Source organism: Stenella coeruleoalba (assembly GCF_951394435.1).
Source record: "Stenella coeruleoalba genome assembly, chromosome: 12".
In the NCBI taxonomy this organism is placed as follows: Eukaryota; Metazoa; Chordata; class Mammalia; order Artiodactyla; family Delphinidae; genus Stenella; species Stenella coeruleoalba.
In genome coordinates, this window is record NC_137158.1 from 65,071,606 (window position 1) to 65,090,714 (window position 19,109).

Genomic DNA, 19,109 nt, shown 5'->3' on the forward strand with positions numbered 1-19,109 from the left:
AAAAGTGATTTTCCATTAAATACTTTATGCATTATTTGTTTAGATGAAGCTATTTTCATCTTATCTATTAATTTCCCTTTTTTTTTTTTTACAGCAAGCACCACCATTTTCAATGCCATGCCCTTTGAATATATTTGAGAGCAACTCTGCTAAGTATTTTTAAACTTTTCCCCATGATTTTTGTTAAAGCAAGTATAAATGCAGAGCCCTGTGGTATTTACTGTGGATGTTCTAGAATTCCTAGAGTGGGGAGATCCTCCAATTTTTTCAATCATTTACTCCACAAATACTTGAGCTCTTCCTGTCAGGCACTGTGCTAGGCACAGAAGATCCTATGGTGAAGAAAACAAAACCAGACAAAAAAAGAATCTTTGTTTGGAGGCTAGTGATGGAGATAGAAGTCAATGAAATAGATAAATACATGTAAACTGTGATAAATATAAGGAAAGAAAAATTTAGAAAAGTGTATTTATAATAGACCCTGCTGGAGGGCAGATGAAGAGGACAGAGAAGGCTGTTCTTAAGAAGTGACATTTTTAAAACAAATAAGATCGAAAGCATAAGGAAGAATCAGGTAGGCAAGGATAGGGTTGGAGAAAGGGAAGAAAGGAAGGCTGTATTAGTTAGGATTCATTTCAGCTGAAACAAGGCAGAAATTTGTTGTTCTTCTGCACTACCTTAGGCCAGTATTGGCTGAACCCCATTAGCAGAGACTCTTGTATCTTGGATTATGTTTCTCCAGGTTGTGAAACACAAGGGCTCCCCGTTTCCTGCCAAAATGTCTACATTCCAGCCAACTGGCAGGAGGAAGGTGATGCAGGACACCTCTGCTTCTCTCCCATTGGCCAGGACTCAGTCATATGGCAGCAGTTGTAAGGAAGGCTGGAAAGTGTAGTCTTTATTTTGGGCAGCCATGTGCCCAGAATTCTATTCTTGAAAAAGACGGGGATAGTGCTGAGAGAGAGCTGGCAGTCAGCCACCATCACTTATCACGTGAGAATCATAGTCTAGTTTCTTTCCCTCAGTTAGAGGCAGCTGGTGCATCATCCCCTCCACCACCTGCTGCTTTTTTTTTTTTTTCTTTCTTTTTTACTGCACTTTCCTCAGAGGGAAGGGATGATGATGCCTTCAGAGAGGTATGAGGTTAGCTAAGGCCGTGGCTTTTTCAGGGAAACTGCATATGCTGTGGCTTATTCAGGGAAACTACATATCATAATTTCTCCAACTAGTTAGTCCTAAACTCAACTCAGGCATAGTGGAAAAGTTCACTAGTTAGTAAGTGAAAACTAATTACATATTATTAGTATTGTTTTTATCCCTTTGGCGCCTAACAGAGCATCTGGCATATGGCTTACTAATTGCTTGCTAATTTAGTTACTGACTAATGGAGAGAGGGAAACACATGTGGTGGTTTCCAGTGGCCCACCAGGATAATTGACAAAAGAAGCCAAAGTCAATAATCTGAGTTCAAAGATGAGAAAGATCAACATGTATTCACACTTTAGAATTAAAGTAACCTCATACATAATCAGGTCCTTCTTTTTATAGGTAAATTGAAGCTGGAGTGGTTCAGTTACTTGGCTGGGCTTACACAGTTGTTGGTAGCAGAGTTGCTATTTCAATCATTTGTGTTCTTCTGGAAAGGCATTGTAACAAGGCTGCGAGTTGATCTGCTTTTTGCCTTTTTTTTTTTTTTTTTTTTTTTGCGGTACGCGGGCCTCTCACTGTTGTGGCCCCTCCCGTTGCGGAGCACAGGCTCCGGACGTGCAGGCTCAGTGGCCATGGCTCACGGGCCCAGCCGCTCCGCGGCATGTGGGATCTTCCCGGACCAGGGCACGAACCCGTGTCCCCTGCATCGGCAGGCGGACTGTCAACCACTGTGCCACCAGGGAAGCCCCCGATCTGCTTTTGGGATGTGTGGTTTTAGAAGAAAACTGTGCATCCTTGTTTAACTGCAAGGCAAATGTGAGTAATATGGCTTCTGAAAAAGAGTGAAACATCATAGGAGACTAGAAATCTCTTAGAGTAGATAGGAATTCATTGAGGAAACTTTTAAGTGGCCAAGTGTGTCTGGGAGAAAGAATGGCTTTGTGTAACTGTCCTATGAAACAGTCTTTGGACTCTATTGTTTTTAAACTTCTTGTTACTTTTCTTCTTGTCAAAATACCTGGTAGCAGAGTGGTAAGAGCACAGCTTCTCAAGCTACAATGCCTGGTGACCTTGGGAAAGCTATTTATCTGCCTCAGTTTTCTGATCTGTAAAATGCAAATAATATTAATATTATTGTAATAGTGACTCTTAAATGAGTTAATATAAAAGAAGTGTCTAGAACAGTGCATGGCATAGGGTTGGTGTTAGCTTTCATTTTTGTTAGTTATTAGAAAAGAGTATGTGTAGCATGATAATAAAATGAACACCTCTGAACTCACTCAAATTATGAACCAGAACATTAGAAGTACCATTGCGTTATGTGTTTCTTCTTGTCTCTTTTCTTCCTCTATAGCCCCTTCCTATACAGCCTATAACAGGGTAATTTTCTTCTATAGTAAAGGAAGGGAGAAAAGGAAAGAAACTATATATATTTCTGATTCCTGAAAAGGGACCTCATCATATTTACTATTGTTGAATTGTAGCTTCCTTGCTTAAAAGAAGAATTTTGTAAATTATATATCTATTATCCACCTAGATATATTTAGGGTCCTAACCAATAGCCATGATCCCATGGTCTACAGAAAACATCCCACCATTTATCTGTGCAAATAAGTTCCTATTTTGTCCTACTAGGCAGAGTTCATATGATTTGGATATTCTACAAGAGTTTTATAATTATTAAATGTTTAACATATAGAGAATCAAGTTGTCTTTAGCCCTTTATAAACTGTCTCAAGAGGCTTTGTTGCTCATTTCTCTAAGCACTGAGTATAAAACTATCAAAAACCTCATGCGTATATAGGCAGACAATCTGAGATGAGGCACCCATTCTGTGGAGACTCTCAGAGGGAAAGAGAGAAGGAGGTGTAAGAGTGTTATCCGGAACACACTGATGAAATTAACTTCTTAAAAATCTAACTGTGAGATTAGGTCAAAATAAATTTGCTACAGTTAAACTAGAAAAGATAATTCATTGGACATTTTTTTTACTTTATTTCATTGTCTGTGAATATATTTACATTACCAACAATACATAAAACTTTATAGTATTAAAAGCAAAACTAAGACAAGGATTTATAATCTAATAGGAAAAAGATAAAGGTGTGCACAATTACCATAATTCAAGATAGTTGCATATGTTGTAGCAGAAGAAAAGTTCAATGGGAAAATTCAGAAGGAAAACCCACATTCAACTGGGGGTTTCAAGGAGGGTATACTGTTTGAGTTGGACTTTGAAAGATGTTTGGAATTCAGTTCATTATGTATATTGGGAGGGAGGCTGGACATTCTTGGTAGAGGAAAAGTCTTGGAGATGGAAAAGCACAGGGTAGAAACCCGGATTAGTGAGGGATAATGGTTGATGAGCCTGAAGGGGAGGTTGAAGCAGATTCTAGAGGGCCTGGTCAGAGTAAGTAAGTAGCCGGGAGTCTGTAGAGATTGGGGGGTCTTCAGAGTAGCAAGAAAGTGACATGTGCAGAGCTGGGTGTTAGATGTTGAAGGTGGGGGGAAGGGGAAAGTGTTTTGCAGGATGCTTGGAGAATCAGCGGAGCCAAGTCAGAGGCACTGGCGAGATGGCTCATTGTGAGAGCCAGGTTGGAGGGGACAGGAGGGGTGCCCCGCAGCTGAGTGCAGAAAAGTGCAGCTGAGCACGCTGAGGGGATTTGCAGTAGCTGGTGATGGGCGGGGGCATAGGCGGTGAGTAGGTGAGAAGGGGAAAATCCAAGATGATATCAAGACTTGCAGCTGGAGTTTCTGGCTGAATGATGGATTTTAAGGGGCTAACTTAGGAGAGAGATGGTGAATTCATATTGTCAGATATCAAAGAGTTACAATATTTTAAAAGAATAAATACAAGGAGTTTCACATTACAGGCTTTCCAAAATAGAAAACATTCATTGTAGATTTCATCGCTGTGACTGACTTCTGTATATGCGTTTCTAATCATATTGATTTATGTGTTTACAGTTACATTCACTGTGTATATATGATTTTATTTTTTGCTTTTCATTTAACTTTAGATTATAAGCATTTCCCACACGGCTATATTTATCCCCTCACAGATAATTTTAATGGTTGCATAATTAAGAATTTCAGAGCAGGAAGAAGTGTTAAGCTGTTTACCATGTGGGAGACTTAGTGTGGTTTATGTGATTTTCATGAAATTGCATATATCATTTCTGATGTTTGTAAGCTGAAATTAAGGTTTGAAACTTGGGGGAAATATTGGCTCTAGAAATGCATTTGTGAGGCTTCTAGTTAGAGGTAAGAGTTAGGAGAGTTTGCCAAGGAAGAGAGTTTAGAGGGAAAAGATAAGAAGAATAAGAACGATTGGATTATTTGTTCAAGCAAATTAGCTAAGTTCAAGTTCATTATAATTTAATATTTACATATTTTTTCTACAGATATCACTGATGTACTATTTGCTAGAATTAGGTGCTAAGGGCACATTTGATGTGTATGTTGAATATTAAACTTATTACTAGTGGCAACAAATAAAGGCCAGGAAAGAACCTGAGACATGACCATAAACCAATAAGTAATTTGCAATGTTTTCCAAACTGGGGACTCATGAGCTCTAGAAAAACCTTCTACTGACTAAAAAAAACCTCTCAGAATAGCTATTTGCCAGAATTTGGGCAAGTTGAGCCAGAAAGTGATTTCTGTAATTACCTGTCACCTCAGCCTAATGTGAATCAATTTAAGTCAAGTGGTAGACGTTTCATGCGCTAAAATAATTTGATTCATTTTCTTTGGATCAAAATAAAGATTGGGGTGTGGCTCAACAACAGCCTTGTTGTTACCTTCAACTCAGGATCTCTGAAGCCCGGTGAAGGATCAGTGGCTCACCCCAGGTCCCCTCTGGAAGTCCTGCATTCTAGCTCTGAGGCTTTTGGAAGCAGGGTGATGTAGAGATTCTCAGTTATATCCACAAGGCATGGGGTATAAATGACCTAAGAGTGGTTCTCAACAGGTGAGCATTTTGTCCCCCAGGGAATATTTGACAATGTCTAGAGACGTTTTTTTGGTTGTCACAGCTGGGGGAGGGAGAGCCACTGCCATCTAGAGGTTATGGGGGCCAGGGACGCTGCTAAACATCCTATAATACACAGGACAATCTCCCACGAAGAGAATTATTTAGCCCAAAAATGTCGGTATTTCTGAGGTTGAGCAACTTTGATCAAGACAAGAAAAAAATGCTTATCTTTGGCCATCCACGTTTTAAATTTAGACCATAGGAAGATGGCCTCTGAAATTCTCTGTTGACTTTGTGATACTGCACCCCCCAAACTAAAGATGTGTACTCTGCCCTTCTGCTGTCTGCAGGAGACTGAGCCTGCTTTGTTGTTTATAGGTGCACCATGAGGGGAAGCATCTATTTCTATTTCATGGCCGAGGTAGGCTTTCAGCAGCACATAATCACAAGGCTGCACCCCCAGGAGGGGGGCAAGCCCTGCACACAAGAGAAAGGCATTTGGTGTCTCAGTATTCCTGTCCTTGTCACTGAATTTTCCATCCTTGTTTTTGCCAAATTTAACGGAGTTAAAAAAAAAAAAAAAAGAACTGGGCTGTTTCTCAAGAAAAGGAATTATGCAAATACATTTAAGTTTATGAATCTTCAAGCCAATATACATGAGAGGCCAGAAGGGAATGTGCATTAAATAACAAAGCGAAAATTTCAGCCAGAACCAGAGCTGGGGTTTGAAACGGTGCCTGGCATCAAGGATTTCCAGAGAGTTTGCTCCTCTTCGAATAAGGGAAAGACAAAGCCCCTGTGGGCTGTACTCAAGTTTTGAGTTACTTTTTTGAGCTATAGTAGATTATTTGATTTATATATAGCATCTGATATTTGGAGAAATGAAACTACAGTGACCTCAGGAAGCACTTATGTGTAAACTAAGCACTAATGTATATTTTAATAGTGTAAGGAAAAGAAGATTCCTGTTCATTCAACATGCCTCCGTGTCCCCAGTGTGCCTTAGGGTAGGTTGACTCCCACGGATTAGCTCACTTCTTGATGGTCTCCTCATCTTCCTCCCTGGGTTTTTCACTCCTTAATTATATGTGTTACAGCATAAATTTAGAGTTCCGTTAAAGATGAGTATGGGGACTTGCCCGGTGGTCCAGTGGTTAAGACTCCACCTTCCAGTGCAGGGGGCACGGGTTCACTCCCTGCTTGGGGTACTGAGATCCTACAGGCCGGGAGGTGCCGCCAAAAAAAAAAAGGATGAGTATAACATTACAAGTGTACTGTGTGTTAGACCCTGATATGCTTTTCAGAGTCCAGTGCATTTTCCCAGTCATCATGTTCATCACAACTTATTGTAATCCCTTGTTTTGTCACTGTCTTCGAAATCAGATGTTAGTTTTACAGAGCGCAAGGATCAGGGTATCTTTTTTAGTTCCTCCTGTATGCCCAACACCTAGCACTAGGCCTGAGCACTCGTCACACCTCAGTAAGTGTTTGTGGAATGAATGAATGAATGGCAGCCTGAGTGATGCAGCACAAGGGAGAGATAAAGTGGGAGTGCAGTTGCTATCCAGTAAGCTTAGGAATCATTTCTTTACTCCTTCATCCCTTGCAAATGGTCCTGTAGAGGACTCATTTGGAACTTTAGCAGAAATGAGCTCTGTGACTCAGAAATCTTACATAAGTTACCAGTTACTGTGTTAGTGCAAAAAAAAAATAGGTTCTCAGCAGAGAGTAACAGATGTTCTATAAGTCTCACGGGAGATGCCCTCTGGTTGGTAGAGATGTTTTTCTCCCTGTCCTGCCTGAGGTCCTGCCAAATAGCTGGACATCCTGAATGGGGGCTCACTAAATTCTGATTACCCTAACGAGGTCATCTGAAGCTCTAGTATTATTACCCATAAGGCTGCAAAAACTGCCTTTAGCCAGTCACACCACCTGGATCTGACATTCAGATTCCCAGGACAGTTTCCTTCTGTGTCACCGGCCTGTCTTATCCCATTGCCTACACATTTTACAATAGTGACTAGGCACACAGGTGCACAATCCCACTGAAACTCTGTGTAGTTGATTACTCACGTGGACAATGCATAGGAGGGATTGAGCGTGGGCTGGGACTCACCACACCTCCCAGAGCCTGGCAAGGCACTATAAACATGGTGTGCATCAAGAAGTTAGACCTGGGCTTCCCTGGTGGCGCAGTGGTTGAGAGTCCGCCTGCCAACGCAGTGGATGCGGGTTCGTGCCCTGGTCCGGGAAGATCCCACATGCCACGGAGCTTGTGCGTCCAGAGCCTGTGCTCCGCAACGGGAGAGGCCACAACAGTGAGAGGCCCGCATACCGCAAAAAGAAAAAAGTTAGACCTTATTACCAAGGAGCTCATAAATCTAGTGGGCGGTGGAGAGGGCACCCAGATTTAAGTAGTATATCTAAACTGCTCCAAATAAATGCTATGGAATAAGCCTTTTGCGTTTTCTGCCCATTCTGGGATTAATTCACATCTGTAGAGTAATATTTATGTGACGGATTTTGAACAAGGTGTATCTTTGTTCTCTAAAACATGTTACTTTATTATCTAATATAAAGCTTTATGAAATATATGGGAATAGGGGTATATGAGAAATTTCAACCAGGTTGACTAGAATGGTAGGGAGTAGGTGGGGAGAGAACAGTGGTTGGGTGACACCCAGATTTCATATATGGGTGACCGTTGCCTTCTATTTGTGAATTCCCTTCATCCTTTCACCAATGCACCCCAGTCAGTTCATTGCCACTGGAATGACTAGGCTCTGTCTTTAATTCATCTACAACATATTGTCTGCTTTATTGCTCTGATTTCCAGTTTGCCTCAGTACATCTAGTTTTTATTTGTTTGTCTGTCTGTTTAGACTGTGCCATGTGGAATGCAAGGTCTTAGTTCCCTGACCAGGGATCAAACCCGTGCCCCCTGCTTTGGGAGCTTGGAGTCTTAACCACTGGACCACCAGGGAAGTCCCTACCTCTAGTTTTAGTTGTGATTTGTTGCCCTAACCAGCCCTAAAATAATCTGTGCAAAAGACTTAACATGGGGCATTTAAGTCGATGTGTAATAAGGTTCCAGCCAACCTTTTTAGCACCATCTCCAGCCTCTGCTTTCATACTTCATACCTTTACTCACAACATTTCCTTTGCTTGGTACATCTGTCCCTCCCTTTTCTCTCCTGTATCAGTGCTTTGCTCACACATTATCTAATCTGTGAATTCTCTGCTCTCCGAAGTTGAGATGTCTTCTGACCTTAAGAATTATCATATACCTCACGGTTGCAGTAGCGCTCTATAGTCAGCCATGAAATATAGTTGTACAAGTATTCATTTCTCCAATAGATGGTGAGTTTGTAATGGTAAAGATGGTGCTTGCTTTATATTTGTGACCCCACAGCAGTTAGAACCTTGGCGAATAATGCCTTGAATTGATTTGGGGCCTGAAAGGGAGAACATCAAGGAGCGAGGAAGCGGAGCTGGGTCAGAATGACGAGGGCTTTAGACAGTAGGAACTGGGGGCAGCGATACGTAGTAGGATGAAGACTTGGAAAGATTTATACTTTTGAATGCGGATGATCTGACTGATTTTTTTTCTTTTGTTTTACTTAAAATGCATCTAATTATTTACACTGGAATGGCTGCCATGTGTTACATCAAATGGAGACTTGTTTAATCTCTATGAGAAGATAGCCTAGAGATATATGTACTGTGTGTACTCTTTTTTTTTAATTAATTAATTTTTGGCTGCACTGGGTCTTTGTTGCTGTGCGCGGGCTTTCTCTAGTTGTGACGGGTGAGGACTACTCTTCGTTGCGGTGTGTGGGCTTCTCATTGCAGTGGCTTCTCTTGTTGCAGGGCACGGGCTCTAGGTGCGCAGACTTCAGTAGTTGTGGCACGTGGGCTCAGTAGTTGTGGCTCACGGGTTCTAGAGCTCAGGCTCAGTAGTTGTGGTGCACGGGCTTAGTTGCTCCGCAGCATGTGGGATCTTCCCAGACCAGGGCTCGAACCCGTGTCCCCTGCATTGAAAGGCGGATTCTTAACCACTGCGCCACCAGGGAAGCCCCGCTTTTTTTTTTTAAAAGTCATTTAATTAATTTTTCCTCTAAATATCCTTGTGAGGTGGGATGGGAATTTTAAAGATAAGGGGCTTAGAGGATGTAGGCAAATTCACAGCAATTAAATACTAAATCACATGCCACAGTCACGTTACTGAAACACTTGTGTTTTAGCCCTGACATCACAGCCCCTGCTCTGTCGTGATTGTGATCGCAGGGCAGAATGAGCCTGATGGAGAAATCCCAATCATGACGATAAGATGCCCTTGCCTTGGGAGAGGATTCATCTGGGGTTTTCCTGATGAGAAGTGCATACCTGTGACCTTGCACTTGTCATCATTATCTATCCGCATCTGTCTCTCTGTGTTCCTAATGTGGCTAAATTTTTCAGATTCTTATCACTTGGGCCCAATGCTTGCAATAATCAGCTTCTCTTTCTCCTTTCCAGTCTAATCTGTTTTATCCAGTGTTTCTATACACATTTTTAATTGCAGGGTTGTTTCTTGTATATAGTAGCTATTCAGTTATTGTTTTTTCATAATTGCGATTTTTATTAGCCTCTGTAACGATCGTGCCCTTTCTGTGGACGGTTTTGCAGCTACTTTCCCCATCCTCTTGGCTTATTTATGGAGGCAGCACCAACCATCTAGATTGCAAGACACTGCCTGTCACTCAAGTTCTTGCTGTTCAGTGATAATGTAGTCATATGCTTTAATGACCCTGTGAGGGATGTATTTTTAATGGAATTGTCCTCAATATTTAGGTGCTCCTGTTTTCCTTGAGGCCAACGTGCTCAGAATACCAGTCTAAACTTCTTACTCTTTCATTACGCAGTGGAAGTCAGACACTTGAAATTAATTTGCCGTCACCCTAAATTTCCTACACCCGGTCTGTGTTTGAATCCAGTGAATTAGTGCTTGCCAGGCTTTGGGCACCGTTTTTCCATGTATCATTTGCAATAAGTCACTTCTGTCTGCTGCACCATCCTTGCTAGAAACTGGGGGCCCTTTATATGTCTTGGGACTCACAGAGGGGCCATGGGCACCGTCAGCTCTGGAGTTAAAACCTGCTCTGCTTCCAGAAAAACAAGTTGTGTGAGCTTAAGGAGACGGCTTCATTATTATGCTTCACTTTCGCTATTTTTTCTTGTTTTTAGTTTTTGCATAGAGCTCAGTGAGTCTTTGGATATTAGTGGCCAGACATTAGGTGTGGAGAGCCTGTTTTTCGATGATCTTTGAACAGGATCAGCATCAGTTGGGTGCAGGGATCTTCAGCTTCCTTCAGACCGTTGCTATGAGGCCTCCCTCTACACTTGGCTGGCTTCCCAGTGGCAGAGTCCAGCCTCCTCTGTTCCCCTGAGAAGCTTGATTAGCAAATATGCCAGCTCGATGCCCTTCCCGAAGACCTCACCATAGACGCGGCTCCCACTTCCTCCAGCCTCTGTTGCATAAAGCAGCTCTTGTTCACAGAAAACGGGGTTGGCTTTTGAAAACTTCTTTCTTACCCTTGCACACCTCGTATGAATGCACGGAGCGATGGAAGGCAGGAAGTCGATCATTGGTCCTATAAGTAACATTATTAATTAGCCAGTTCAGACAAAAATTTGCCATGATTAGTTTCATATTGTAAGGTCTTGCCAGTTGCCAGCCTTTATCGTAATGACTTAAAAAAACAAGGGCCAAGATGGGCCACCTCACCTCCCCAGACCACCACCTACACCAGCCCCTGTCTCATACCCTCCACCCACCTGCCGTGAAACATGACGTAGAAAAAATAAATAAGAAAGAGAAGCTGTGCAAGGTAGCAAGAAATCAAAGTACTAAAGCCTCCTATGAGAAAGCCTGAGGGCCTTTCAGATGCTCAGTGGACGTTATCAGTCTAATGAGAAGATTATAAATAAGTAAATAAACAAAACAGTAATTGAGAGACTGGTGCTTGCTCTGAAGCAAGTGAAACAAGGAGCTGTGAGAGAGGCCATTTCAGAGAGAGTGTTCAGGGAGGGCCACAAGCCTCTCTGAGGGGCGACATTTGAGTTGAGACCACCAAGAAGCCAAGAGATGAGCCACATGAGGAAAAAGCCTAGGAGGATCCCAGGGTAGGAGGGTGTCAGGCAGAGATACCATCAAGTACAGAGGCATTAGAAGACATGGCCTCTCCCCAGGCAAATTAGGACCTGGTGACACTGTTGTCCTCAGCTCTCATCCCTCCTTGCATGCCAGACTCCGACCCCCAAAGATAGTCATCAAACCAAAGAAAGCCTTTTCCCATGAAGCCATGGGGCAGTAGTTCCCACAATCCCCCTCTCTCGGCCAGCGTGGCATTCAGACGATTTTTATCTGGAGTCAGCTCTTGGCTCTCAGGTGCCTTAAGGAACAAAAAATAGTGAATTTATTCTAACCTTGTGACTAAAATTGGCAAGAATCCCTTTTTCCTTCTTTAATTACCTACCTGTTTGCTTTCTCTAAAGGCGTGACTGTTCCTAGGGCTGGCCTGCCTGGTAATTAAGACTGAGCGATTTAGGAGAGGTTCCTTGTTCCATGGGACTGTTATACTTTTTGATGTGTTGAGCAGGTGTATATCCTGTATTAGGTAAATTTGCTAGGCTTCAGCGCTATTTCACGAGTTAGGCAGAACCAGGTGAGAAACATCCTCTGAGGCTGCCACTGACAGGCCGAGCTGCAGGCAGGACGTGGCTGTTGGGTTTGGGGATCAAGGAGCAGACGTCAGCAATTTCATGTCTGGGACCACCGGCGAGATAATTTGCAGCATCAGAAGCCAAATGGACAGGGGAGCATCTAGCCTTTTATCTATAAAATTAGAAGCAATTCTTAAAATGCCCTGGGCTTTTATTGATCTATTCCCTAATAGCTCTACAAGTAGAAAGTGGAATTTTTAGTGGTCTTTAAAGATCTTGTAAATGTCATCGACTCACTGTCTATGTAACTTGGAGAATAAGGGGAACCTGGAACTAATAAATAAGCCCCAGGCAGTGTGCTGGGGGAAATAAAGAAGGAAAGAAGAAAGTGCCCATAAAAGAATGTCTAATCCCATGTGGATCTGGGCAGGCGACAGGAACAGAAAAATACAGTGACACTTGGGTCTAGGAAGATGTAGAGACAGTATTGCGTGGTCAGTCAGGGCATGGAGTCAGGTTACTTGGGTTCAGATCTCAGCTCCACAGCTGGTACCTGTGTGACTTTGGCAGCTTATTTAATCGTTCGGAGGTTCAGTTTCCTTATCAGTAAAATGAGGACAGTAATAATGACGCTTACTAAAAATATCCATCTAGGTAATTCACATACAGGACCTAGCAGTGAGCCTGGCCATTTGGTTTTCTTTATTACTGGACAGACCTGGAGTTGAAGAAAGCCATCTCTGGCCAGGCTTACAATGCTTCTTCCTCTTACAAGTATTAGTCTCTATTTTATTGGGCAATGTGTGGTCACTAATTAGAGAGCAGTGGGTGGGATGGAAAGAAACATATGAAAAGCAAAGAGCGAAAGAGTCATAAAAAACAGGACTGCACTAATAACATGTAAAGTGGAAATTTATTTCTAAATTTTTACTTCCTTCTCTCTTCCTTCCTCCTCTGCCTCCTGGCTGTTAAAGGTTTTACTCTGCATAACGTACACCCCAACCTTTGACCTGAATGGGAGCGCAGTGCTGAAGATCGCGGAGGTGAGTATCCGTTTTCCCCAGACGCTCAAGTGCTGCTTGTGTGTGCTGTCTGCTCACAGCTGCTTTACCCCGACCTGGGATAAATGCTGGGGTGGAGCCAAGCCGCAGCAGTGGGGTGAGCCCTTGTCTGATCATTATTGTGGGGAATTTCCGCTACGGAGTTGATCTGTGGGAAGCAGGCTGTGTGGGCCACCATCCTTAGTCGGTGCTCTGCATGCTTTGGTTTGCTTGACTTGAGGCTTTAGCCATGGAAATAACAGTACCGGTTCTCCCGACGCTGCTACACCTAGGTATTGCCCTTACTATTTTTCCTAAGATTGATGGAAGAGAATTTGATTTTTTTTAATGGTTTTTAAGAAACCAAGTGTGAGATTTAGAGGAGATGTTTATTGATTAAATTGCATCCCCGTCTCCTAAACCCTGATGAATGCATTTTGTAACGATCATTGGGAAGCCTTCTCTTTTCCATCTGTATTGCAGCCTAGAGTAATATGTACCTTCAGCACTCCCAGCAGTATGTCCAACAGAAAACTTGCTTTCTTGAATGTCTGGCATATGCCTTTGGCTTTTGGAAACAGCATCATTCCAAAGCTGTACTTTACTATGCTTAGAATGAATTACCTGCCACTTCTTGAAAAGAGTATCTTCAGGATTTGTATGTTTTGACAAGACTACACACGTAGACCTCAAGGAGCCAATGATATATTCAGAATTCTGAAATTATAGAGAAAAAGAAAGCCTAACTATCAACAGTCATGGGTATTTTTTTTTTTTTTAACACTAATGATTACCATTTATTGAGTATACCAGGTAGACGCTTAACACTTAGGGCATGTTTTCTTTTTTCCTCTTTTTCTCATCATTATTGAGGTATAGCCAACAAATAAAATGTTCGATGTTTCGATATGCATATACATTGTGAAATAGTCACCACAGTCAAGCTAATTAACATATCCATCATCATACATAGTTAACATTATCATGAGTAGTATTTATATTGGCTCATACATGTGCTTGTATGGTATTATGTGGCATTGAAGAGTGAAAATTGAGAGAAAATTATTTTTGAGCACATAGAACATTTTTATGTGTCAGTCAAGAAAAAAAGACAGCTGACCCCTCACTATGACATAAATCAGTTCTCAAATGAGTATTTATGTAGGTAGAAAGAACACTTTTCTTTACCACATTAGTATGTTTCACTCTATATAAGTAAAGAAATAGAATAGCTATCAGTATTTTTAGTTGAATTTTAAGAGATACTTGTGAGTGATCTTGTCATTTGTAGGTTTGCTATTTTTTTTTTTCTCGGTACGCGGGCCTCTCACCGTTGTGGCTCCTCCCGCTGTGGAGCACAGGCTCCAGACGCGCAGGCCCAGCGGCCGAGGCCCACGGGCCCAGCCGCTCCGCGGCACGTGGGATCCTCCCGGACCGGGGCACGTACCCACGTCCCCTGCATCGGCAGGCGGACTCTCAACCACTGTGCCACCAGGGAAGCCCCTGCTTTTTTTTTTATTAACTGTGGTAAGAACACAACATGAGATCTTAACAAATTTTTTTTTTTTTTTTTTTTTGCGGTACGCGGGCCTCTCAACTGTTGTGGTCTCTCCCCTTGTGGAGCACAGGCTCCAGACGCGCAGGCTCAGTGGCCCTGGCTCACGGGCCCAGCCGCTCTGCGCCACGTGGGATCTTCCTTGACCGGGGCACGAACCCACGTCCCCTGCATTGGCAGGCGGACTCTCAACCACTGCGCCACCAGGGAAGCCCCTTAACAAACTTTTTAACTATACAATTCAGTCGTGTTAACCGTAGTGCAGTGTTGTATAGCAGGTCTCCAGAACTTATTCATCTTGCATAACTGAAACTTTATACCCATTAAATATTAACTCTCCATTTCCCTCCTCCTCCCCACACCGTGCAACCACCATTCTACTCTCTGTTTCTATGAGTTTGACTATTTTAGATATCTCATGCCGGTTTGCTTTCAAAGTGACAAATGTAGTTTTGAGCAGAGCAAGAAACAGGATTGGCATGTAAGAGGCTTGTTATTTCTTTGCCATGTGAAGGGACAAGAAGGGAAATGCAGCGTGTCACTGCCCAGCCACTGCCTAGCTCGACCCCTGCCCAGGACGGGTATGGGGAAGGGGATGGGTTGTTGTAGGACTCTCAGGACTGGGGAGGCCACCAGGGATTCCCAAGCTCCCTTTGAGAGGGTGAGGTCTTCATCATCCTCACAGGGATGAGTTTTTGAATGAGAATCTGAAAGATTCGAGATGTAATTCCCGAGCAGCAGATACACACTGCCATGGGCCACCCAAGTCAAGGGTGATTTCAGAGGGGGTCTGGAAGCCAGAGTAGAGACTTGGCAGACCTGTCTAGATAGGATGAAACATCAAAACACAGTGGTCTCTACCAGAACCTATAAAGGGAAAAAAGCTTTAATTTATTTTTTAAATCTCAGCCCAAGAGTGATATAAAGATAAAGGCGTTTGAGCTTGGTGGTGGCAGCGTGGGCTCTCGAGTTGCACTGGTTGGGTGTAAGTCTGGCTTTACCACCTCCCAGCGGTGTTGCCTAGATACCTCCCTGGGCTTGTGTTTGTTCTCTGTGTAAAAGCAATGCGAACAGCGCCTACCTCGCTATCTCGTAGTATGGTTGTGCTGATTAGACAAGAAAGATAGAATCCATGTAAAAAGCTTTCAGTGCAGGCAGCCGCATTGTAAATGCTGGGTCAAGGTTGGCTACTGCTCTCCTGGAGCAGCAGATGGATGACGACGTCCAGGCTTCCACTAAATAATGTTGACACAGCCAGGACCCTGAAGGGATGGGTCATCAACTGGGCTTAGGTTCCTGAGACAACAGTAGCAAGCTTACTTCCCCTTCTTGCCCCTTCTGCAGCCTCCTGAGATCCCCTAGTTGGAAGAGTTCCCAGCAGAAGAATGTCAGCATGAAGGTCATAAAGCAGGGGTCAGACCATCATGGAAAAATGCGTTACTTCCAGTGCTAGCTTTGACTTATTGTTCAGGATGGAGGCTTCGGACTGCATTCCTCTGAAGGAAGGACTTGGCAGAGATCTTAGAAATAAACTTTTCATCCTGTATTTGATAGCGGGGACCTTCCCTTGACAGTGTGCAGGCTCCCAGAAGATGTTTTTAGGTCCCACCTCTCCTATAGATCCACGAGAAGGTCCTACCACCTCCCTGTCCGTGGTGGAACTTAACAGTTGAGGCTGCAGGTTCCCCCAGCCCTCACTTAGGTGCCCCACTCTTTTCTGGTGACTGGAAACATCAGCAGATTCTCCAGCATAGCAGGGGGATGGAGACTGCTTTGTAAGGACCACAATGGTCACCCCTTCAAAGTGCTTTTGATAAATGGCAGTGTGCAGAATCACTCCTCTCTGCTAGCCTGGACCTGGCGTGGACACCAGGTTGAAGGGAGTAAGAATCCAACTCTTGCAGCTGGCCAGTCCAGGGGTAAGGACATCTGCACGCCAGGCTGCTGAGAGAAGCAGAGGACGAGCATGCAGATGCCAGCACCAGGGGCTCACTCTATCCAGTGGCACCGATCAGAAAGCCAGTGAGAAAAACACCCTGGAAAGCGCTCTCCTGCTGAGAATAGTGGATCTTTTATCCATCAGGCTTGGCAGCAACTCGGAGCACTTCCACCAGGCATTAGCTAGAGCTCTGGGCTCTCTGTGGCCATTAGAGTTGATCATTCTGAGGAGGCTTGAGAACATAACATCACTCTTGGTGGCAAGAGATAAGTACATATTACATGGCTAAGACAATGTTACATGGCTACCTTTAGTACATATTTAGCTCTCTGCCAGGCACTGTTCTCAGAACTTTCCCTGTATTAGATCATATAATCTGCACAACAGTACTGTTGTACTAGCCACACAGCTAGGAAGTGATAGAACCAGGAAGCAAGACTGGTCGGTATGACTGAGCTTTTGGTCTTTATACCCTGTAGCACGTGCTGTCATAGTTTGGTTGTGGAAGGGACACTCACAGGGGCCCTTACACTTGCCCCGTGGAAATCAATGGTAGTTCTCAAAGGGGCTACCCTTCCCCTCATCCAGACCATTCCCAGGCGTGAGCACCCTGCAGACACAGTGTTGAAGTTAAACTAATCTTGCCTTTTATCTTTAAAATAGATCCTTTTTCTTAAGAGAATAGTATGCCTCAGTTCACCACCAACAATGATTAAAGATCAGAACTAGAGACAGGCTTATACAAGTTTGCATAGGTTCCTGTATAAGGCTGACTATTTTCAGTAGTTACTTGATTAAACTTTGACCTCTCTTTACCCTCCTGAAACGAACTCTCTTACGTATGGGATACTTACAGTTGCAAAGCATCAGAGGCCCTACTTTTATGTTGAGGGTTCTCTTCAAAGGCTGCATATTCGAATCACCTGGGAAGTATTAGCAAAAATAAGATGCCTAGAGTTGCCCTAGAAATTCTGAGTTTTTTGGTCTTGGAGGGATCTGGGCAAACAAATTTTGTAAAGGCCTCCGGTTGATTCTACTGCAGAAGTCAAGTTGAAAATCACTGCTCTGATGGTTACTGTTCTCTCCAACAAGCTGTGTTGTAAAGCCATATTGAAAGGAGCTGTGATGCTCTAAAGCCTCAAGTGTGGTCCACCCGGCAGATGCATGGCAGCATCTGGGAGCTTGTTAGAAATGCAGGTCCTCGGTCCCCAACCCAGGCCTCTGAATAAGAATCTGCCTTGTAATAAGATACCCCGTGGGATGCATAAACGTATTAAAGTCTGAGAAGTGCTGCCACAAGTGAATATTGGTATAATCTCATTAAAATGAGATCTAAGGATAGTGTTCTGCTGGGTTTATAGACCTAAATCCCAGGCAAGGTCTGCCATGCCTCTTTGCCATGGCTAATCGAGCCCCCTCCACGAAGTAGGGACGCCCACACAGCAGCAGAATCCTCTCAATGGTGGCCCCTAATAAGTACAAGATTTTGACTCTTCTAATTTCCCTTGTCTTTCATCATCTTCTCCTGCCAAATCATCTCCACGTTTTCTCCTTCCCATTTGTCATTGCTTGATATATATCAAACATATTTCTTAAAACGCTTTAACGGTTTAAACTGCCACAGAGCTATCCCACTGTTCCTTCTGAGTATGTGTTTCCGCCAATAAGGCCCTGTCAACCTTTAAAACCATACCTCCTCCCCGAATCCATATTTATGTAATCTGGCATAAGACGAGCATGGAGTAGATCTATTTATATGAAAAGCATAAGAACAATTTATAAATATAAGCTGATGGATCAGTAGTTACAGCTGTTAGATTATTAAGTGCATTATGTATGCATAACTTAAGAAAGGATAGTAGACTTATTGGAAATCATTGTTTACTTCAGATACACATGATAGGTATAAGTATTTTTCTTACATTGCCTACATTTTATATTTCCTCAAATGTGCAAAATAGCTTAGAACCTTTTGGTTTTTCACCATAGAAGTTGCTTAAGAAATACTTTTTCATCTACAGGAAGCATTAACTACAAAAGAGAGTTATACTGCCACAAAAATAATGGTATTCTGTAGACATAGTGAAACCCAAGGATTTTGCAGGTTTTTGCATGTTCTCAAGTGCTTTCCACCTGCTAATTTAGCCTTTGAAAAATCTGCATCTCTATTTTTAAAGCAGGACATTTCAGCCTAAAACTACCACTTAGCTCCTGGAAGCTTTCTTGGTTGTAGCTGAATTTCTCATAAAAATAAGTCTTTGACTTCAAGAAAAAAAAATCTTTTCTCCTATTGTCACTTTTGATATAGCTGGAAACAATTTATAAAAAGACCTGAAAGTAAATCATGTAAAACCCCTGTGGAAATGTTGGGAGAAAATCCACACACTCTCTTCTTTCTTACTCTGTCTGCATTGACTGTTACTCAAGAATAGTGTTTACCCTGGAACCTGTTGATCAGGAAATGGGATGTGTGCTTAAGTATGAAAAATGAGTCTGTTTTCCCAAGGTACTGCTGAAACTATAAAAGGATCATTAAGTGCTGAAAATGTAACTAAGAGGGCAGCCTTCATTTGTGTGTCTAACTTTAACTTACTTTATTAAACTGCAATAATGACAGTTTTTCAGAATAGGGTCTTCTATGATGCAGGAGGAATAAATATCAACCGAATTTAGAATTGGACAGTTATGAAATATCCAACATGTGTTTTCTGTTTAATTTCATGAATTATCATTACTAAAACTCTG

The 19,109-nt window shown here is 42.8% G+C and overlaps 1 protein-coding gene across 1 annotated transcript in view; it reads left to right on the plus strand.

Moving 5' to 3' along the window:
- ARFGEF3 (ARFGEF family member 3) overlaps positions 1-19,109 on the plus strand; it is a 184,255-nt gene that overhangs the window by 60,509 nt on the left and 104,637 nt on the right. The window contains exon 5 of the mRNA XM_079938734.1: positions 12,805-12,873. Coding sequence (XP_079794860.1) covers positions 12,805-12,873 — 69 coding nt within the window. The remainder of the gene's footprint in view (positions 1-12,804; positions 12,874-19,109) is intronic.